Here is an 18,744-nt window from a genome sequence, read left to right on the forward strand (position 1 = left end):
AATTTAAAAGGTAATGGAAAATAGAACAGATAAGAAAAGATAAAGAGAGAATTTTAAAAGAAGGGAGAAAAAAAGTTTTGAAAACAATGTATAATGAATAATAGAAGAGCAAGTTGAAGCAGAATAGCAATCAGGTTGAGACATCTTTTAAAACCTTTTAAACAAGGAGGAAAGAGGGGGAAAAAAGTGAAACCTGTGTGTAATCAATAACAGGAGATCAAAACCAAGAGAAATAAAAATGAAACAAGGTGGATTTTTTAAAATAATAATGTTGTGACCATTTAAAAGAAAAATTTTAAAGGGATTTGAACTGGAAGCATATATAATTGTTTAAAAAGTAAAAATTAAAAAGGTAATAGAAAATAGAACAGGTAAAAACAGAGTAAAAAAAAGGGGGGAGGGGTGTTCTCCTGGAGACTGTGTGCTCTTAATGAGAAGTCTTTCTGTCTTTGCCCTGTTTCGCAAACTCAGCTTGCTGTTTCCAGAGGCCCTCCATTGACGCCCTCGTCTGTGCTGTTCCCAGAGCCTGTTAGCAAGCAGATTGCGGCCCCTCCCAGCACTGGGTCAGGTGCAGCTCTCCTGTGGGCCTGCAGGTCACTCCGCCTCCCAACGCTGCAGTCAGATGTTGCAGAGTGGTCTGGTAGGAGGGCGGATTGCGCCCCCTCCCAGCCCCGTGGTCAGGGGCTGCGTTCCTGCCAGGAAGGTGGGTGGCCACCAGCCCTCTCCTGGCACTGGTCACTCTGCAGCTCTGTGCCACTGCCCGCTTCGCCTCGGGTCAGCACTCCATGGTGGCTTGGGGAAGACTATGGAACAGCCCCACCCCTGCTCCATGCCAAAGCTCAGCTTCTCCTTTGTCTTGGTGGTACGAGTTCTCTGAGGTACTTGGGAGGAAGGATCCTATCTGCCTCGGGCTGTGGACAAGTCTCCGTCTGACCTTTGAGGCTGCTGAGCCCTTAGGTAGTGATTCAGATTTCGCCCCTGCCCCCGCCTGGGTGCTAAGCACCAGAGGATATGGCTGCTTTGCCTGAGCCCTGCTTCTCTTCACCCAAAAACCTTCCGCGGGTTTTCAGAGATGGGGGTATGCACCCTTCCCCCCAGGGCACATCATCTATGTTGTTTTATGGAGGGCCCAGGTTGTTCTGCCCTGTGTACCCACTCATCCATGGCACGCAGCACCCTGCAGTCCCCTGGGGCTGCTCAGTGCAGCTTCCCCAGTCCTCTTCCCAGCTCAGGCAGCCTGGCCCATCCCCCAGCTGCCAGCTCGCATCTGGGGCTGGGTGTCGCGGGGACCCTTTGTGCCTGTTTAACTTACTTCTATCAGTCAAGGGCTGCTCCGTACAGATTCGAGCCTCGGAGGCTCCCACTCCATCCTGCTGGCCTCTCCATTGGAGGAGGGGAGACCCAGTGAACAAGCGGCAGTCCTCCTTTGCCGTTCCCTCCCTGCGGGACTGGTCCTGCACTATTTTGCCTTTTCTTCTTTCTTTTTTCCTTTTCTCCTACCAGATTTTTGGCATCTTTGTCTTTTGAAGAAGATGAGGTTCTGTTGGAGTTCCACAGGTGCTCTGGGTGGCTGAGTGGATCCATGGACGTGAGTCTTGGTGTATTTGTGGGAGAGGGTGAGCTACGAGCATCCTTCTACTCCGCCATCTTGGCCTCCTCCAGAACAGTTAGACACTTAGGACAAAATTAAGTGATTGGATTTCTCCTCCTAAGCTTTAAGATCTCTAGACCTGATTCAAGGAAGTGGCTGTCTTTCATTTAACATTCTTTGAGGATGGACCCATAGGCCATATGGACATGTGATCTCCTAGCAGAGAAAGGTGGCTCCTACTGTCTATAAAATGGGAATTATGATTGTTGCTGCTCTCAAAAGGCAGTTTACAGAAAATGCACGAGGTTTACTTATCATCAGCTGGAAACAGAACCTAGATTTGCCCAAGCATTTTACTATTTTTTTCTCTCCTTTCCACTCCCCCTTTAAAAATCCTTGTTTTAAAACCATCATGACTGGTTCTCTGCTCAACCATTTCTGCTGCTACTGAACCTGGAAACAAACCAGAAATGGTAGCCTAGGATGCTCCCCTGACCAGAAATGACAAACTTAAAAAAAAAAAAATCGAGGTAGTGTGTCTGGAAAAAGAAGACTTTAAGACCAAACTCGACATCCAGCCCTGCTGTGGGTGTGAAAACTGGAAGGACTTCGTTACTGATTGCTAAAGCAGGGCTGGTTACTAAGACTTAGAAATGAGTCAAACTGTCCATTTTAAAAGGTGAATTTTAGTTTTGTGGTTTGTTCGCATTCAGAAAGATCCAAACCCAACTCTGCTCCGGGAGAGCTGGTCTTCCAGCTACCAAGCACTGAATGCAAGGCTTTCTGCTGCATTTTTTAAAAGATAATAAATCTGATTATTAAGTCAAAGGCTTTATGAAAAGAAGAAACAACATTGCAACAGAAGGTTAATTCAATCGCATCCAGCCTAGGAAAAATGCTGGGTGTAAGATCTAGCTCTTTAGACATATACACACATCCTACATTGTGTATATACATATGATATTGTGTATACACATTAATACCCCATGTATTTCTCTTTATCCCTTAAGAATATTTCTTTAAGCACACTCGTTTGTGGGAGAAATTGTCATAATTCCTTCATTTCCTTATTTGTGTATTCACTATTTTTCAATTGCAAAGATGGCAGAGCATTTTTATTTCTGCAGTAGTTTTTTTCAGGTGGGCTGCTGTTGCCAGCAGCAGGAATCCAGATCTCTAAAAATTTGCTTTAAAACATTGCTAACGTTGTGACAATTGTTTTAATTATATTTTGTTTGCTAAGAAGTACATTATGAGTGCAATTAGCTACCTCTCAACCCTCCCTTGGAGAGAAACTGCTGCGTGGCTCTACTCAAAAGACCACCAACGGGACAAATTTTCAGCAGGCTACTGTTCCCAAAGGACACCATGATGATACCACACAAATCCCTCTTCCCTCGCCCTTTTGTTTGGGGGAAACAAGGAAAAATAAAAAAACAAATAAAACCTTGCCTGGGACCAGCCATGCTGTCTATCTGGTCTGCCTTTCCTGATGTGTAACCCGAGCTAATGGACTGGAGGCCTTTTCCGTTCCCACATTTGATGATTCTATGAGAGACAGGAAACTGTGATTGGAACTGTTGTGACCATTTAAACGGGAGGGCTTGGCCTGGTACTGATTGTTAGAGCACATTAAATGAGATCAGCAGGGTGTCAGGGAACATGAGGTTAAACTGGGACATTAAAGAATGTTTTAAGAGACGTGGCTGAAAATCAGACGAACTCTATGCTCACTTCGTGAGAAATCAGCAGGAGAGAGGCGTTTTCCAAGGCAAGCAAGACGGCGTTTCACTCAGGGGTCTCGCTGAAGACTGACCTGGGGCTCTTGCTGGTTTAGAGCACATGCGGGGCCACATGTGGAGCGAGGTGGGATGAGGTGCGTGCGCACGTGTGCAGACGTGTGCGTGTGTAGGTACATGTGCGTGAGCACGTGCACCCCACGTGTCAGCCGTTGTCCTGATGCTTCCCTGTGATCAGACGAACGTTAACAGTGAGCTCAGGGAAATGGCTGCACTCACCCCATGCCATTTTCCCCCTCTTGCTGCAGCGTCAAAGTGACGAGCTGGGCCTTTAGCTCCTCCAGGGCTGATGCGATTTCAAATAATATTGGCTGTCAGAGCTGCCAGTGGAAAGTGGAAGTCGTTTAGTCCGTTTCAACATCTGGGAAGGAGAGCACCATTGTTGTTTATGGTGGAAACATGGATGCCCAGGAACCACAGCTGATTATGCATTGTGGATCCAGCTCAGGATACAGAGACAAACCCAGGCAGGGTGTCTCAGCTTCCACTCCCATCCCCATTTCTATTGTCATTTCAGAATCAGGACATTCATCTTTTTATTGGCTCTCGTCTGATGTCGGCACGAATTACTCTCTCCACATTTAATTCTCTGCCAACACCAAAATGCCCCCCAAGCTTCTGTATGGAAATAAGCCATCCACTCCATTTTATTTTCTCTTGAGTTCTGAAAGTTATAAGTGGAGGAGCCATGTGCTCCCCCTCATCTCCCAAGGTGCCCTAGAGGATGCCAGGCTTTATGGCTATTCATGGTGACAGTGCTTCCCTCCAGCTTCATAAATTGCCCAAAGAAATGGCTTACCTTCAAAGAATAGTCTTTCCACTGGGGATTATTTCTCAACTCTTCGTTGATTTTCTCTCGGATTTTGCTTGACCTCATTTAGTCAACTACTTTCCTTGCATCATAATTGTCATTATTGTTTTTTTCTTTAACCCCTAAGGCTCTTGATTGTCCTCCCCACTCACAGGCTCCCTGCGCACCAAACCAGTCTGCACACTATTTCCAGACTGCTCTGCTCGATGGGCAGTCTTTCTGCTCCAACATGAGCTTCCCACTGCCTTGCAAACTAAGTGAAAAGCCTTCCCACGGCACTCAAACACCGTACCCCATGTGGTTGATACTGTTTCCCCCTCCCCTACAAATGTCCTCTCTAGGACCAAAACCTGTGACCTACTATTCACATCGCATGCCACACTCTTCCTGCCTTTCCTCATATTGTCTCTTTATGCTGGAACTATGAACCCCTTCCTCCCATCTCTTGCTGCTTACAGTATGCCCACTTTCCAACTCATCAAGATTTCCTAGTCCTGGGGGGAGGGGGTGGGTATAGCTCAGTGGTGGAGCTTGTGCTTAGCATGCCTGAGGTCTTGGGTTCAACCCCTGGGACCTCCATTAAAAATTAAAAAATAATTTTCCTAGTTCCCCCTAGAAGATCTGGTTGCATTCTTCTCATAACCTCCACAGCATGTGCTCCTGCCACTTTTATGGTGGTCAGATCTACTGGGACTGCTGGATATTTTGTTATGGTAGACACAGGCAAACAGATGCAGACTGATGGGTAGTTTGAATTTCAGTTAATGAAAGTCACAAGCCATCAGCGCCCAGTGATGTAATTTACCACAGCTGGGTTGAGTCGCTAGATTTCTCCAAAACAACAGAGGGCCACAGGGAGGAGTGACTCCCTCCTTGTAACTTTTGGGTGTCTCTTCAGAGCCCATGTGTGTTGCATGATCTCTCCAGCTGGTTTGTAGCTCTAAGACCTATAACTCTGTGAATGACTTCTAGTTGTTACAGCTCGTAAAAGTCACAGGCCAATATATGATTCTCACCTGGCACATAAAGGATCAGAGACGTTAGTAACCTGGGCTAGTGCAGCAAAGCAACACTCGTTCCGAAACCAGACTTGAGGTGTCTGAAGCTCACAGTCCCACTGCCTCACCTTCTTTTGTTGATCAATTACATACAGTAAAGATGAGATGATAATTTATCATGTAAATTGACACTTTTGAGAGTGAAAGGGACACCATTAATAATCATTCTGGAGCGACAGGCATAAACCATGATTCATAGGTACTTTGGGTGTAGGGGGAAAGTAAGGTAGTTTTGTTTTTTCTTTAATGAGGTCATCAACAGATCTTAAATTTGGATTCTTCAAAATGTATGGGATACTCTAAATTTGCAAGCAGTTGTATTCCTTGCTACTCATGGAAACCCTCCTGCATGGTTAGGTTGGCTGCCCTTGTATCCAAAGGAAGCACACAGGGAAGCTGCCCTACCCCAGCCCCAGTGTGGCTAACCACAAGTGGAACAGCCTTAAATTTCAGATGTCTCCCTTCTCTCCCCTCCCGTGTCACCCCAATCTCTACTACCTTCTCAAAGCAATCATTATTAGCTAGTTCAAGGGGAACCAGAGCCTCCATGGAAGCAAATCTCGGGCGTGCCCTGGCTACGTCTTGCCTTTCTTCTTCATCCCTGGGCAAATTGTTAGCTGATGTCCGATTCCACCATGCAGACTCAAAAGAGGACTCCTGTGAGGTTGGTTCCCCAGCCGATTTCTCACTGTGTGGAGATAATTACAGGGGGTGCACCAAAACTGTTGTATAGCTCTTTGCCTCCAAACCTGTAATTGGCTCTTATTCACCAAACACCCTCTGGTCTTGGCCATGAACTGTCTTTCCTAGAGGAGATGATGCAGTGGAGTAAAGAGCCATGAGTGTTGGATAGAGGCTTGCGTTTCAATCCAGACACTAACACTACTGCTGGCTGCTTAGCGTTTTACGCCTCCATTTTCTGTGAAATGAGGAAAACCATGCCTGTTTCATAAGGGCTTCCATGAGAAGAAATTCAGCATTCTCTGCAAAGCTTTTAGGTCCCTGCCGGGGTCGTGGCGAGCCTTGGTCACCACTGTTGAAGCCTTTGACCCCAAAGCAGCAGACTCGCCGCTCAGCCAGGGAAGGAACTTAGTCCACAGCATCTCCTGCAGGGTGCAGAGCTGTTATTGACCATGCCTCGGACTTCCTCCTCTTGCTTTTTTTCTTTTAGAGACATGGGCTTTGGAGGATGAAGCGAGTCTAGAGTCTAAACTCAGAGTCCTCATCTTCCCCTTGTCCATAGCTATTGAGATCGTATTTTATGAACCCCCCCAAATAAAATATATTGTCTTGACAGTTACAAAGAAGATTGTAACTGACAGTGTCTCATAAAACCCAGACAGGGCGGTTTCCTAATCCATGGTGCTTTCCACATAGCAGGAAATGCCTGTGGAAAGAGTGAGTGAATGAATGAGACACCACGATTACCAACACTGGTGTGGATATGTTTACACATTTATATGTACATTTATATATATATTTCTACAAATAAAAATTTTTATGTATTAAATTTATATAAAAATATAAATATAAACTTATACACTTTTTGTATGTATGTACATAATTTTGCATCCTCTTCTCCCTGATATAGTCGCTCTTTGCTCTATCAGCCAAGGTCCCAAAAGGAAACAGATGGCCCACAAATTAGAAGAATTCAAGAGAAGCTTAATAAAGCGACTGTTCACAGAAGTGTGGGTGAGATGGGAGGGACCACGGGGGACACGAGTAACAGTGAAAGAGCTGTTACCAGTCCTGGGGCCTCAGGGGTGAGGGCAGGGAGGGAGTCGCCGCAGGAGCCTGGATAAAAGAGCGTTTCCTGAGAAGGCTGCCTGGGTAGGAGGCCAGTGGGGTGAGCGCCTTGACCTCAGAGTCCTCCCTGCCTCTATGTCCTGCTCGTTTTCTCAGGGGCTGAACCCAGGGGGAGCCGGAGGCTGAGGGAACCCAGGATGCATTTATCAACAGGATCGGGGAGCAGGATGGGGGATGTGGAGGATATTGGGTTTGTGCACTATCTCTGAGATCCTGGTTATATTTTCTAAGAGGAAATTAAAAGTGACTGTTATTAGAGTCTTGGTTTCTTGAAGTTGTTCCCTGCCTGGAATACCACCTCCCTCTTTGCTACATAGTGTCACCTCCCCTTCTATTTGCCTCTGGTCACCTGCGGACACCGAGATGCCTTCCTCTTAACGCCCCTTGCACTTGTCACGATTCCTCCTCCAGGGAGGTTTGGTCCTCCTGCCTCACGCCCTCCCCCAGCCCAGCAGCGGGAACATAGCAGGTGCTCAGTTCCTGTCAGTTGAGCAAATGACTAAGTGGCCCACAAAAAAAAAGGAAGCTTGCCATTCAGAGACTATACTTGGTTCTCCTGGGTTTCCACATTAAAGCCCAGAACTGTCCCTCCCCTGGCGAGCACATCTCTTGTCCCTTAGAGGGGCAGACAGGTGAAGACCCAGGGACAGAGGTGGAGGCCGGTGAAGTCTGGAGCGTGGGCAGTGGTCGGAAGCTGGGAAGCTGGGATCAGCTGGAAGCTGGGCAGTGGGGGTGCTCAGACACTCAGCCAGGTCTGGAAAAAGGAAACTCTGCCTATTAACGCCTGGGAAAGGAACTCCGGGCATCGCTTAGGTTAACACTCGAATTCCCAGTAACTCCCCTTCTCTTTCTGGAAGCTCAGACAAAAGAGACGCTGAAACAAGCGTCTGATAAGGGATCCTGATTAGAAGGGCAGTGGCCTGGACGGGAGCTGGGGAGGCTGAGAAACTGAGACTTCTTGTCCCCAGACCCATTCTCTGTTGTTGTTTAGTTCACTTTTGGTTAGTGGTGTGTGCGTGTGTTTGCACTCACATGCTCATATCTGTGTGTGAGCATTTACATGTATGTATTTATATGTGTACACGCACGTTTGTGCATGTGTATGTGTGTATATGTGTATGCTTGTGTGTATGTGTGTCTCTGTGTGTGTACTTGTGTGCGTCTCTGTGTGTTTTGTGCATTTGTGTGTGTATATATTTGAGTATATGTGTATATTTTCTATGTGTGTATGTGTTTGTGTCTGTGTTTATGTATGTGTGTGTATGTGTGTTTGCATATTGCATAGTTATATGTTTATGTGTGTTTATGTGTATGTGTGTGTATATGTTCGTGTGTGTGTGTTTGAGTGTGTGGATGTGTTTATGAGTGTTTGTGTGTGTATAAGTTACTCCCACCCCTCTGGTCTGGGAGAGGTCCTATCAGGCTCTATCCAGGAGTCAGAATTGGGCAGAGAAGCATTTCTAGGCAGAAAGAGAATGAAAATGAAAGAAAGTAACTCTTGACAGCGCTTTTCATTGTAACCCACCCCTCCCACACCCACACCTGTTCCTTCTCTTGCTGAGTTTTCCCGTGGGCGCCAGGTGGACTGAAATTGTGTAGTGACATTAGCCCACAAACCATAGAGATCTGTTGAGCAATCACAGTGTGCGAGGGGACCGAATTCTACTCACTGTGTTGGGTTTGTATTTGCACAGAACTGCCTGGGTTCTGTTGAAGCAAAAAGATAAATGCTGACCTTTGTAATTATCTCTTTGCAAATAACAAGAATGTTGACCCTGCTGTTATTCAAAAGAGCTCAGGGTGCTTTCCTGGCTGCCTCCCTTATTTGATCTGGAAGCCTGGCGGTGAGGTTGTAAAGGGCTTTCCATCTTGTTAAGGAGAAAATAAAGCCAGAGAAGTATGAACGTGGTCAGGATCACATAATTACGTGGGCTTGGAATTACATGGCTCCAGCCTCCCCCTTTTCATCAGATGTCATGGCCTTTCTACAAAGATGTTAACAAGGATTCATGGAAGGACATTAAAAAAAATTCTTTTACTGGTAACACAGCCTGAAGGATGAGAACTATATACTGACCCAGGGAAATCCTTAATCCTCTCTAGTAAGCTTCGCCAGGCTTTTTTGAGCATAAAGCATCTGTGGGGGAAATTCCTGAAAAGCAGTAAGTTCCACGGCACTGCTGTAATGAAAAGAGCTGGCAGGGTTATATTTTTAAAATGATGTTGCTTTAAGAGGTGTGCTTAGTCAGGACCCTGTATACTGATGGAGCCCAGGAGAGGGCTGGACAGCTTTGTCCCTGGCTTCCTCTTTCCTCTCTCCCTCCCATTCTTTAGCTGGCATTGGCAACTTCAGGTTAGCCCTTTTTCTCAGGATGAATCAAGACAACATTTTAAGTTCATTTGGGCAATTTATAAATAATACTCTATATCAATTCAAGCTTCAGGAAAAGAGGTTGCATTTCTGACCTTGAGTCTCAACTTCCTTACAGAAGCTTCAGCTAGGACTAGAAAAACTTAGGTTTACCGCAAAAAAATTCACCTTCAATTTTCCATTTGTTCTTGAAGTTTCTATGGAAACCAAGAGTTGTTGGGTGTCACTGCTGAGGGGTGTAACTTCTGCTCAGGGACAAAATTCCAGCTTCCATAAATGTCATGGCTTAGAACAAGTGAGGTTAATGTCATGGCTTCTGAAAGTGAGACTAATCAGGGTATGGAACCCAGCACTCAGCAGTCGTCCCCAGAGTTCTCATGGAAGCTCGGAGAAAGTGCTCATGCTGGTGGGCTTGGTCTCCTCCTTCCCTGCGTCTGGACCCCTAACAAGAGACCACCTATGTTCTGATCCCTCTGCCTGAGCTCTGAGCGACGGACGGAGCAAAATGGGGCGTGTTCCTTTACTGGCTAGTGAGCAAAGGGTCCGGTCTTGCCTTTCTTTCCAGCTGTGTGACTGCAGAATTTAAATTCTTCATGTGGAAAACAAGGGTGGGAAATAATAAGTATGTGTATCCATCTCTGGCCCCAGTTTCTGACACAGAGCTCTTAAAACCCTTGTAAATAGGAGTGCTGGGAGGATCTTAGTTCTCACAGCTGATCTTTGACCTGGGTTCTAGACACAGGGCTCTTAAACCCTTGTGAATTTCCTAAGTGATAAGAGCATCTGACACAGAGCTCCGAGATCCCTGAGAATTTCCTGCTTGACGGGCGTGCCTTCGGTTCTAATGATGTGACTCTTCATGGGCTCCTGGGTGGGGGCTGGTCATCAGAAAGACCAGGATATGGTCAGAAGCTTGAAACTTTCAGCCCCTCCCCAGTCTTCAGAGAGGGGAGAGGGGCTGGAAATGGAGTTAATAATCGATCATGCCTATGTGAGGAAACCCCACAAACTTACCAGAAGTGTGGGTTTTGGAAAGCTCCTGGATTAGCAAACACATCTACACGCTGTAACCATGGGAACAGAAGCTCCTGAACCCAGGACCCTCCCAGACCTCGCTCTGTGTACATCTTCATCTGGTCAGTTGCATCTTTTAATATATCCTTTGTAGTAAATCAGCAATAGCAAGGAGACTATTTTCCTGGGTTCTGGGAGACACTCTAGCAGATTACCTAACCTAGGGAAGGAGTTGTGGGAACCTCTGGTTTGTAGTCAAGTCGTACAGATGTTATGGGGAAACCTACTACTTACAATTGGCGTCTGAAGTGGGAGGCAGTCCTGTGGGGCTGAGCCTTTAACTTGTCGGGTCAGTGTGAATGCTGGTTAGTATCAGAACTGAACTGAATTGTGGACACCACCCAGCTGGTGGTGGAGAATTGTTCAGTGTGGGAGAAAAATCTAGTGTCAGAAGTGTTGTGAGACTATGCATGTGTGGAGAGGGGGTATATGGGAAGTTTCCGTATCTTCCTGTCAATTTTGTTGTACACCTAAAATTGCTCAAAAAAAAAAGTCTTAAAAACAAGAACACTCAGTGTTAAGGCAGACATTTTTGGCAAAACTTTGATTTCAGTTATATGTATGTATACATATTATATATGTGTGTGTTTGTTGGGTTGTGATGTAAAGTGTATTTTTAGGTCAAAAAAGTTTGCAAGCCTCTGTAGTTAAGTTACACTGGCAAATAAAAGCACGAATTAACCTCAAAAAAAGTGTTGTGAGTAGAGGAAAGCAGTGCGTTTTTCTGAGACGGAATCCAGTGAAATCACTTGAAGACAGCACTTTATAAACTGAAAGGGACTAGATAGATGTGTTATGAATTTTGTGAACCAGTATGGAGACCAGCAGAAACTCTCATTCTTTCATCCACAATGTACAGATGAAATTCTTCCTGCCCAACCCCTCTCAAACCTGCATTGTCTTCCAGGCACAGTTGGCAGTGTGCCCTGCAGGACTGGAAGTCACATCACATGTGTGCATGGCTTCCTAGACATCAGTTTTAAGCAAATAAAGATTTGGGAAGGAAACGTTCTTCTTTAAACAAACTGTTACTCATTCATTCATTCAACTGGTGTTTAGAGGGCACCGAGGGGGCAGAATCAGGTGCAAGAGCTGCTAGGGAGGCATGATTCTCTCTCGTCACTTATTCAAGACCTGTAATGCAAGTCGATGTGCCAGGTACGTAATGATCCTCAGTGGATCAAGGTCTCAGTCTGCTCAGGCTACTATGACAAACTACCGTAGATAGGACAGCTTAAACAGCAACCTGTGTGTCTCACCACCTAGAGACTGGGAAGGCCAAGATCAAGGTGCTGACCAACGGGTCAGTGTCTGGTGGTTCATAGATGGCCATCTTCTCACTGTGTCCTTACATGGAGGAAGGGGCTGAGGAGCACTCTGGGGTCTCTTTTATAAGAGCACCAGTCTCACTCATCAAGGATTCACCCCCATGATCTAATCACCCCTTAGAGCCCCATGTCTTATACGATCACACTGGGAATTAGAATTCAACATAAGAATTTAGGGGTTGGGGGAACCACCAATTCACACAAATTCAGTCCATAGCGATCAGTGTAGGCAACTCATCTTACCCCTTCTGTCCCCTGGTAGTTTGACAGTTTGCTTTAATTCAAATATTTTTGCAATCATTATGTAACTTGAAAGTTTGGACCAGACTGTTGAATTACAGCCATAAGGGTTGTGTCAAACTTTCCTATGCTTCTGGTTCCGAAGTTTCCACCATGCGACAGATGTTTTGTTCTGTGGTTTTCTTGGCCTGGGCTCTCTAAACCTCGAAACTCACAACGGTATGTCTGCGAAATGACTGTCCCTAGCTAAGAACAATCGCTCATTCCTTTGCAGAGCTATTCTATCTGGGTTCTTCTTTACCCAGTGATCTCTTCTGTTAGTCCTTTCACTAAGCATAGCTGTTCAGCAACTTGCTGCTCTTTCCACTTAAGATTACACATTCTAAAAATAACACAGCAAGGAGCAAACGTTGAAGAAGGCAGGATGGTACTGCTGAGAGAGAGTGGGCTCTAACCTAGGCAGTCGGTGTGAATCTAGCCCCACCTGAAGCATGCTCCTTCAACGTCGTCAACCCTCTAGGGCCTCTTCTGCCCGGTGGGGACCCAATGTCACCACCGCAGTTTCCCTGGCAGTGCTGTTCCTTCTTGTCTACAGAGTACCTTTTATATCAGGGACATTGCCTCCAAACTTCCGAGGCATTCATCCCATGTTCATCCTAAAACTTCAGGTCTGTTCTACCTACCCTTTTACCATGTAATCAGATCTGTTTGAATATACACATAATGTTTTCCCTCCCAAATTTTGGAGTGAAATTGATGCTTCAGAGAGAGGCTTTGCATACCTCTAGCATATAAGAGCTTACGTCCAGGATGGACCTATACTTCAGAAGTGTGGTTTTTCAGACAATATGCAGGGTTGAAAATATTCACCAGGCATGCATCAGTCAGAACATATTGCCTGTTAAAATATTAAAAACTTTTGTTTCAACTTGTAGATAACTGCTCCCCAAGCCGTGAGTGGCATCTCTTTCCCACATCACCCCTATCCCCCGCTCCCTGAACTCTGTGTGGTCCAGGAATTAAAAGGTTAACGCCTGTACTCCAGGGACCTCCAGGACCCTCCCTATTCTGATTAGTTGGTGGCCTGTACTATACATGCTGTTAAATATTTTGAACATCACCTGTGTCACATGTAACTTATATAAAATTCCTGGCACATGCTAGGCACTAAATAAGCAGTAGGTATTTTTAGTCCTGTGGCTTTGGAGAATTCAGTCTAGTTGGAGTGTATAGTCTGAACACCACGGCGGCCAGCATCCCTTCCTCCCCCACGTCTGGACACATGCTTCCTTCCTTTGGAGACGGGCACCTTCCCCATTCTCTGAGGTTCTGATAAGGCTTCCAACCACAGCACCCCTACACCACACCCACTCCAGTGGTTCATGGGATGGGTGGTGACGTAGGGCTGGAAAGCCATGGTCCCTACTGCCTGACAGCCATGTGCATATGACCCAAGATGGACTGGAGTCTTTCCCTAGAACTTTATACAATCCACAGTGGGCACAGACAAATGGAACCAGGATCCTCAATCTTTGGTAAAGAATCCTTTTTCTTGCAGGGCAGGGTATAGCTCAGTGGTAGAGTGCTCAGCATGCACAAGGTCCTGGGTTCAATCCCCAGAACCTCTATTAAAAAAAGAAAAAGAATCCTTTTTCTATTTCAAACAAACTACATTCTGGCTTCTAAACATGCTTTTCTAGAGTGAAATGCCCACTGTCAGTGTTGCAAAACTAAATGGGGTTAAATTAATATGACTCAAAGTGTGCTGGTGGAGGTATATTGTTACTGTGTATACAGATTTCTTCCTTTCTTTCTTTCTTTCTTTTTTTTTTTTTGTGCTATTGTTCAAGGAGGTGACTTTTAGGTGTGGCTGGATTTGGGGCCTGAACTCCCTTACTGTAACATTGTAAACACTAGGGTTGTCGTTTAGTGTGGTGTATTGTAAATATTTACAATTTTCTGTATATTATGATGTTTTTGACATCTTAAAAAGCCTTTCTGGCTAACCAATTCCTAGAGAGAGGAAAGGGTCCAGCCGGGAGCATGCCTGTGATATGCAAACAACTGATTTGGAGCCAGATCTCCTCTGTCTGGCCCGTGCATCTGGGGAGACAATATCCCTCTGCCTTACACATCCTGGGGTCAGGTGCCAGGCAACTAGGGACCACTTCTGCAGCTCAAAAACTGCTGAAATTATTCATACTAGCACAACCTGTTTTACCTTCCCCCTGGAAGCCCCAATGGCCTAAACAGTCTGCTCACCCCTGCCTCTGCCTCTGGACCACACTTGTGTCTTGCCCACGTGACCCTGCAAGGTGTGCTGTGCCTCCAACTCTTGGACCAGAGAGTGTAATAAGCTTTGTTTTTTTTCCTAAACCTCTCTGTCTCCTCTGTGGCTGTATCTGACTGACCATCCCACAAAGAATACAAAATACATAGCCTCTCAATAAAACATCTTGGGGGTTTGTCCTCAGAGGAAATAGATAAAAAGCCCAATTTTAGCCAGATATTAACAGCGCCTCCTTGGTGCATCACCCTTGTCACATTCCACTTAATTAGATTGTAGGTGTGTGAGGTACAGAAGCCAGTGACCAACATGCCCCACTCGCAGCTTCCGGGAGCTAAGGTGTCTATTGGGATGTGTCAGCTGGGACTGGTTCTGTTAGAAGTGACAGAAAACTTAATAAAAATGGTTTCAATTTTAAAAATCAATGTATTTTTGTTTGTTCATTTTTTACTTTTTCTTTTTTTTCAGTTTTATTAGGTAGGATTGTTACAACTTGACTGCACATGTACAATGTATTGCATGTAAATACATTACACACAATATGCTGCCCATATTTTTAAAATTTACATATATGTACTGTTCATTGTTTCTAAGAATGTTTAGAGCTTTAGCTTTTTAAATGTTTGGTTTTTAAAAGGATGTATTTTCTGACTTTGAGAAATCAAGGGTTAGGGTGGCTTCAGGTATGGCTGGAACTGGGGTTCTAATGATATCATCAGGACTCAGTATCAGTCTGTCTCTTGGCTCTGCCTTCCTCTTTGTGGACTTCTGTCTCAGTTGCATGTGACAGCAGTAGCCCAAATCTCACAGCACAGTTATCTCAGAGTTCAAGAACAGTGGGTAAGAATAGAAGCCATAGTCCTGGAAGTCCCAGAGGAAAATCTCTTATTAGCCCTGTTGGGGTCACATGACCACTCTGAACCAATCACAGGGAAATGCAGTGGACTAATGGGCCCAGTCCTGGGTCACACGACCACCACTGGAGTGTTGGGTAAGGAGGTGTCGGGGGGGGGGATTGAGTGTGTTTCACAGGAACCACAATTCATTACGAGAGGGGGGAAGGATGACTTTAAAGAGGAAATCAGGACACACTTATTGGAAAGCATGAAGGAATGCCAGGCAGCTAAACCAACAGATGTCTACTACGGTTGGACTGTTGTCATTTTATTCTAGCTTTGCTGGGGGAAAGCCAGTAAGAACAAATTCAGCAAATCCCAGACTTGCACTGAAGAGAAGAAACTCAAGAATTTGTGGAGCTCAGCCTTTTTTCTCTAAATAGAACGTAGTTTATCCTATTGAAGACAGATGCTTGTTTATTCTATGCTGAGAGCTCTCCGGCCAAGCGGATTTCAAATATCCTTCCATCTGCAGATCCTTCCAGGGCTTTGCAGTTTTTACTAGCTAATGAGACGATTGGGGGAGGGGCAATTTAAAATGAAGTCATAAATATGTTTGTAGGAAGTTAAAGGGCTAAGTTGTTTCACAGTTCTGGAATTCAGAGCGATGAAAAATGTAAACAGCCTTATTGGCACAAAGGCAAATCCTTTCATCCACGAAACAACTTTATTTAGGTTATTTTGGCATCTCAAGAGTCTTTTCCTGTGACTGTATTATAAAATAACTCCTCATGTTTTCGTTCTACACTGTTCTGTTGGGACTTGTGAAACAAGAAATTATTTGCTGCATTTAGTTGCTCTGTAATGGGGTTTTCTATTACTTACATGTCCTTTGGTGTACTCTTAATTCACATCCTTTCTAGAAATGTGATTTTGGAAGCAATTTTCTTTAACATTTCTTGTAACACTTAAATTTGAGATAATTAGACCAAAGGCTTGTTTGTCCAAATTGCCCATGCCAATGCTATTTCATGGGTTTTAAAAAGTAGGACATATTTTTGAAACTGGTCTCTGATGGTGAACCACTTGAAGGTGTTTTTCAATCTCTGAAGAAACATTTGTTTCCAACACAGGTGAAATCAATTCCTTTATGAGTTGATACCAATGGCGATCTAAATGACACTACTCTTTAAGAATTGAAAAGGTCATTTCTTTATCTTACTAACCAAGCTTGAGAGTCTGGTGGATTCTCAACTAGCTGAGATGTGACCCAGGAGCTGCAAACTCAGAACACATTGGAGATTACTCCTGTGATGGATAATATCAGTTTTTGAGTCCTATTGTTTTACTCTGGATAGAGAGTAGTTATCATTTATGGAACCCTACACCTATATGCTTTATTACAGTCCAGAACATCTTCTGTTGGGCTAAATTCTTAGGAAGAACAAAGTATAGGCAGAAAGTGTGACAGCTAAGGAAGGAAGCTGAGTAGGGGACTACCTACACTATAATTCAAGAGATGTTAGAAGGAATCTTCGCTAAAAATGGAGGTCCATATAATGAAAAAGAATATGAAAAAGAATATATATATGTAAAGATATATATGTATAACTGAATCACTATGTTGTATACCAAAAATTAAAACAACACTATAAATCAACTATATTTCAATTTAAAAAAAAACTAAAAATAGTCTTACCATATGATCCAGCAATCCCATTCCTGGGCATAAATTCTGAGAAAACTCTAATTCTAAAAGATACATGTACCCCAATGTTCATAGCAGTACTATTCACAATAACCAGGACATGAAACAACCCAAATGTCCATCAACAAGTGACTGGATAAAGAAGATGTGATATATATACACAATGGAATACTACTCAGCCATAAAAAATAATGAAATAATGCCATTTGCAGCAACATGGATGGACCTAGAGATTATTATATTAAGTGAAGTAAGTCAGACAGAGAAAAGCAAATGTCATGATAACACTTATAAGTGGGATCTAAAAAAAATGACACAAATGGACTTATTTACAAAACAGAAGGAGACTCACATAGAAAACAAACTATGGTTACCAAAGGGGAAAGAGGGGATGGATAAATTAGGAGCCTGGGATTAACATATATGTACAACTATACGTAAAATGGGTAAACAACAAGGACCTACTGTAGAGCATGGGGAACTATATTCAATATCTTGTAATAACCTATAATGGAAAAGAATCTGAAAAAAATATGTGTAGATAGATACACATGTCCAACTGAATCACTTTGCTGTAAACCTGAAACTGACACAACATTGTAAATCAACTATACGCCAATAAAAAAAATTTTAAATGACCCCTTTAAAAAAAACCAAGGTCCCACAGACAGAGCCCACAACAAGCACTCAGCAAATATTTGTCCAATGAAGAAAATAAATCAAAGGATCAGCATAAAGTCACCTTGCAGATAAAATGAGAAAACCCTCAGTTAGGCATTCCTCTTAATTCCCCGCCCTCCCTCCTAGCTGGGCCTACTGCCGCCAATGCTACAGGGGTCACGGTTGTCATTAAAGAATGTCAAACCAGTACTCAGAGAAGAAAGTGTTCACTTACCTTCCCAGACAGAAAAATAACTGTGGGCTTGGGATAGAATTTTCAAACGTAACTGAAATTGGCTTTTTGAATTGTGAAAAGCACAACAAACAAAACAAAACAAAACAAAACAAAACAAAACAAAATTCTTTGTGTTACACAATACTGGCAGAATTTTTCTCTTATGGAAAAACCCGCCACCATGTTTAAGTACCTGATGTCCCCAACCTTATTAGTCACAGAGAGCCCCCATGTTGTACGTCTTCAGGGACAACATTCAGACACCTCTAGGTGAGTGGCACTGTGAGTTCATAACCCAGCACCCCCAGAGTTACATCTACTGAGTGTGTTGCTTACCCAAAGCCTCAGTTCATAAGGGCGTGGTCTAATTTTTTCGGATCTCAATCTCCTATTAATTAGTAAGTTTGCAAAAAGAATTAATGTGTTATTTTTCCTTTCTCCCTATGTTTCTGGTTTGTCAGACTGGAACTCAGGAAGAAGAGGGATCCCCAAAAGAACCTAAATGCCCCGGGTTGGAAAAGAAGACGGCCTCAGGTACAGCATGTTCAGTGCGGCGCCTCCTTTCCCGGGCCGCTGTTGCTGACAGCCAGGCTCACAGAATCCGAAAGCTTCGCGGATTGCAAAGAAAAATGTCTATGTCCCCAGTGATGGGAAACACGACTAGAAGTGCCACGTGTGGTGTATTCCAGGCACGACGTCTGGACCATCTGGTCATGATGCATAAAACAGCTCCTTCTCTTTTTCTTCCTTTTATTGATTTCAGTTCTTGCCGAACCGATACTTGCAATGCGATAGATGATGATGATGATGAAGCAATTTCAAGTTCGGTAATACGAAAATAAGTAGTGTCACTTTTTACTTGTGTATTTACAATTACCTTGGAAAACATTATTTAGGTGCATCTGCTGTTTTCTTTTTTAATGTTTGTGTATAGTTA

At 44.1% G+C, this 18,744-nt stretch overlaps 1 protein-coding gene across 1 annotated transcript in view; it reads left to right on the plus strand.

The window, feature by feature from the left end:
• The window catches only part of FAM107B (family with sequence similarity 107 member B), a 187,504-nt gene that overhangs the window by 58,784 nt on the left and 109,976 nt on the right, over positions 1 to 18,744 (plus strand). Inside the window, exon 2 of the mRNA XM_006211682.4 lies at positions 18,281 to 18,341. Coding sequence (XP_006211744.2) covers positions 18,281 to 18,341 — 61 coding nt within the window. The remainder of the gene's footprint in view (positions 1 to 18,280; positions 18,342 to 18,744) is intronic.

The sequence above is a fragment of the Vicugna pacos genome, chromosome 35 (genome assembly GCF_048564905.1).
Source record: "Vicugna pacos chromosome 35, VicPac4, whole genome shotgun sequence".
Classification (NCBI taxonomy): domain Eukaryota; kingdom Metazoa; phylum Chordata; class Mammalia; order Artiodactyla; family Camelidae; genus Vicugna; species Vicugna pacos.